A 3,456-nucleotide genomic window follows, 5' to 3' on the forward strand; every position below is an offset into this window, starting at 1 on the left:
CACAATCAGCTGAAACAATTACTGATGAATAGTCTCTACAAAAATGCCAAATCTGATCCTAAATGTGATACTATCACTCATACTCAAAGAAAATACATAGAAGACTACCAAATAATAAATATATTCAGATTTACTCCACCTGTCTACAAAGGCAAAACTGGTTGTTTCAGAATGGCTATAAAAGTACCTAATGGGACCCCTCCAGTGGAACAAAGAACTAGAACAACATTCAGTACACATATATGCTGGCTCGTGTGACTCTGACTCAACGACAAGAATACCTATACAATACAAAACACCCCTAAATTTAGCTATGATAAATTAGAATAAGAGGTCTAAAAAGCAGCCCTCCCCATCTAGCTTCTTGCCGAAAACAACAGCAACACAAAAGCGAAAGACATTTCAAGACAAAAGTGGCACATACCAGGTAATATCCAGTGTGATAACCACTCATGTACCAAGCTATCAACATGCTCCCCAGTGCTTCATCGTCCTCAGGACAGTCTGGCCTCATAGGTGGTGGTGGAGGAATAAACTAAGAAATCACAAAGGAAATGTCTGTGTTTCAATAGGGTACATCCCAGCTTAGACAGCAACCAATTCTAAAAGATATAAAACTGAAAAAAAGGAATGTATCCTCAATACATTCTCTGAAAAGGAGTCAAATAAGACGTTATTTTCTGAAAACAAGTAATTTCCAAAGCCTGAGAGAAATAGGATTCCTGTAGCTTGACTGTACACAAAGTTTTGTTAGGGGTAAAATACTTATCTGAACCAGAGAAATGCTGTTAATGAAGTGTAAGGTGTGGTTTCTTCAAAGAATTTTTCTCTTTATATTCTTACCAACAGCTTTACTGTCATGAAAATGAGTGCAGACCTGACTCTGTACATTCGATTCTTGTAATACTTGTAACTGAATGTGTTTTTAAATACTTGGAAAATACAGACCTTAACACAGGAATGTGTTCTAAAAACATTGGCAGTGAGTACATTCAGTTAGAAAACTTGAGATCATCTATACTCATCTCTGATGCTTTCTTCCTTGTTCTCCTACCACTTACCGGTGGTCCTGCTGGGAAGGGTGGGGGCCAGCAAAATAAAAACGATGGAGGTGCCCCGAATTTTGATCCAGGCTACATTGAAAAAATTGAATAGTGCAAATTAAAAAGAAAATTCAGGCATTAGGATTTTATTTAAGAGAATTATTTGAAGCAATTCACAAACCTCAAACTAAAGGCAACACATCCCAGCAATTTAATGACACTGCAGTAACAACACACAGTGGCTATTTCTGTGGAGCATCCTGTGACTGGAAAATTAAAACTCACATACATTACAGATGTCACTGAGGTAAACAGTGCTGAAAGAGGGTTCTGGTTAATACAAGCACTTTAAAATGCTTTTTCTAACTAGAAATCAGTGGTTGCACTTTCACATCAAGAAACATATCTAATACTGCCCACAAGGCAAAAAGATAATTTCCCTGCTCCTGTGCAGCTGGGGCACATGCTGACTAAAATCCGTTATGCTTTTAAATGACTTTAAAATGAGCTTAGACACAAATCTGTTGATACCAAAGCAAAAAAAATAAAAGAAAACCTTATAAATAAATCTTGCACAAAGAGCAATATTAAAAAAAAAAAAAATGCTGCTTTCAACTGCACTATTATTTAGTCTCCTACACAACAGGAAAGCTGAAGAGTGTTTCAACACCCCAGCCCTCATAATTCAATAGAGAAGCTACAGCTGAGAGCTTCTATGACATCTGGACATCACTTTTGCTGCCTTCAGTGTCCTCCATAGTAAAACAGATCAATTGGCTAGAAAAAGTGCAACCTTAAAACATCAACAGTGCTATCAACAGCACTATCACACTCCAGAGAACAGCATCCCTTCTTTTAAGTTACAAGGCAATTGCAAAGCAAGTGTTAGCAAGGGAGGAGGCTTTCCTCACCAGCCAGCAGCACCATAAAAGGTGTTACACTGTGGCGAGATTATTATAAAATGCCGTACCAACAGGTTCTAACATGCATATCTGTATGTCCATTCTCAAAATGCTGCTATTTGGGTTCTAGACAATGATAAACATCATCCTATTGTCTCAGAATTTAGAGACCAGGCTTAACAATAGCCTATGAATGATTTCAAATAAGCCTGAGCTTACCATTCCCAAGCCTGGGGAAGCTGGTGGCGCAGGAAAATGTAGGTTTTGAGGGAAGAATCTTGCTTTTGTACAGCTGGGTTTTTTTCGAGATGACTGGGAAGATTTTTCACTTTCATCTGTTGAATACGGAGTCTCATTTTCATTCTAGAAGACCAAGATGTTTTTATAAGATGCACTAAACAGAAGTTTACAGCAAGCAATTTTAATGAGAAAAAAGCTTGGAAAGCCCCATCCATGTCCTCCCCTCTCTCTAGCCCTCCCAGTGCTACTCAAGAAAGATTTTATAACCTCATAATCATATTTGCTAACCATTTCAACTATGTTATCTTTCACTTGTGAATTTCTTGTTGTTCCCTCCCTTTATTCCATGCTGAGTTCAAGAAGTAAGGGGATGCTTTTATTCCCTCCATCAGCTTGTGTCCATTCACAATGGAACTGGGTATCGATTCTCACTCTGAACATTCTAGTAGTACCAGAAATACTGAAAATTTTGGTTCTCCCACATTTGTCTTTTCTTTTCAGAAGAAGTGAAAAAGTGTCCCTCACCTCCCCGGAATTCCCCATCCCATTTACTGTTTCATTGCTGGTTGGAGGAAGTAGATCAGACAGGTTCTGCTCCTCCTGATTTCCATATCCTGTGTAAGTAACAACACATGTGCCTGTCTTCTGATTGATGGAGGCAATAGTTGCTAGGTACATATTACCATCCTCAGACCAAACAGCATTACAGCTGTCACCAACTTTCCACTGCAACAGAAGCAAGAGAGGCAAGTAGATACCTACACCAGAGATCAGAGAGAAAGACGCTTTTCTCTATGCTACTTTTTGTCCCAACCAGGAGAAAGATGACTCCCACCCCGTAAGTTCTTCCTTTGTATTTAGTGAAATTGCTCAATGTAACCTATAAATAAGGTTTATAACATTATCATACCCCCCCACCACCACTCCAGAATGTTACTCCCAAGATGATGAAAGAAGCTACTTTTGAGTACCGCAGAGAAATACAACATGCAGTACGAGCACCACTAGCATTTACAGGTAAGGTGACCTGTTTCAAAGGCACCGTGTTGCTCTTCTTTCTATTTCTGTTCTTTTTATTGTTTTTCCTCTTCATCCCTAGGCGCTGCTGCTGTTTGTCCAAAGGCTCGGAGCACTCTCCGTTCTTCAAAGCGTTCTGCGGAAAAACAAAGGCCAAGACAATAAAGGGCAATACAGCGGCCTCCGCCCAGGGTCCAGCTAGGCCCAGGCCACCCCCCCTTACCTTGAAGGAGGCCACCGCCCTGTCGTACGCC

At 39.9% G+C, this 3,456-nt stretch overlaps 1 protein-coding gene across 1 annotated transcript in view; it reads right to left on the reverse strand.

The window, feature by feature from the left end:
- LOC104286682 (survival motor neuron protein-like) overlaps nucleotides 1-3,455 on the reverse strand; it is a gene marked incomplete at its 5' end in the record, with an annotated part of 5,493 nt that extends 2,038 nt beyond the window's left edge. Inside the window, 6 exons of the mRNA XM_009885303.1 lie at nucleotides 425-535; nucleotides 1,062-1,133; nucleotides 2,165-2,308; nucleotides 2,738-2,911; nucleotides 3,213-3,338; nucleotides 3,426-3,455. Of these exons, the coding sequence (XP_009883605.1) occupies nucleotides 425-535; nucleotides 1,062-1,133; nucleotides 2,165-2,308; nucleotides 2,738-2,911; nucleotides 3,213-3,338; nucleotides 3,426-3,455 (657 nt within the window). The remainder of the gene's footprint in view (nucleotides 1-424; nucleotides 536-1,061; nucleotides 1,134-2,164; nucleotides 2,309-2,737; nucleotides 2,912-3,212; nucleotides 3,339-3,425) is intronic.
- Between the last annotated feature and the right edge of the window lies 1 nt (nucleotide 3,456).

The sequence above is a fragment of the Charadrius vociferus genome, unplaced genomic scaffold (assembly GCF_000708025.1).
Source record: "Charadrius vociferus isolate BGI_N301 unplaced genomic scaffold, ASM70802v2 scaffold60, whole genome shotgun sequence".
Classification (NCBI taxonomy): domain Eukaryota; kingdom Metazoa; phylum Chordata; class Aves; order Charadriiformes; family Charadriidae; genus Charadrius; species Charadrius vociferus.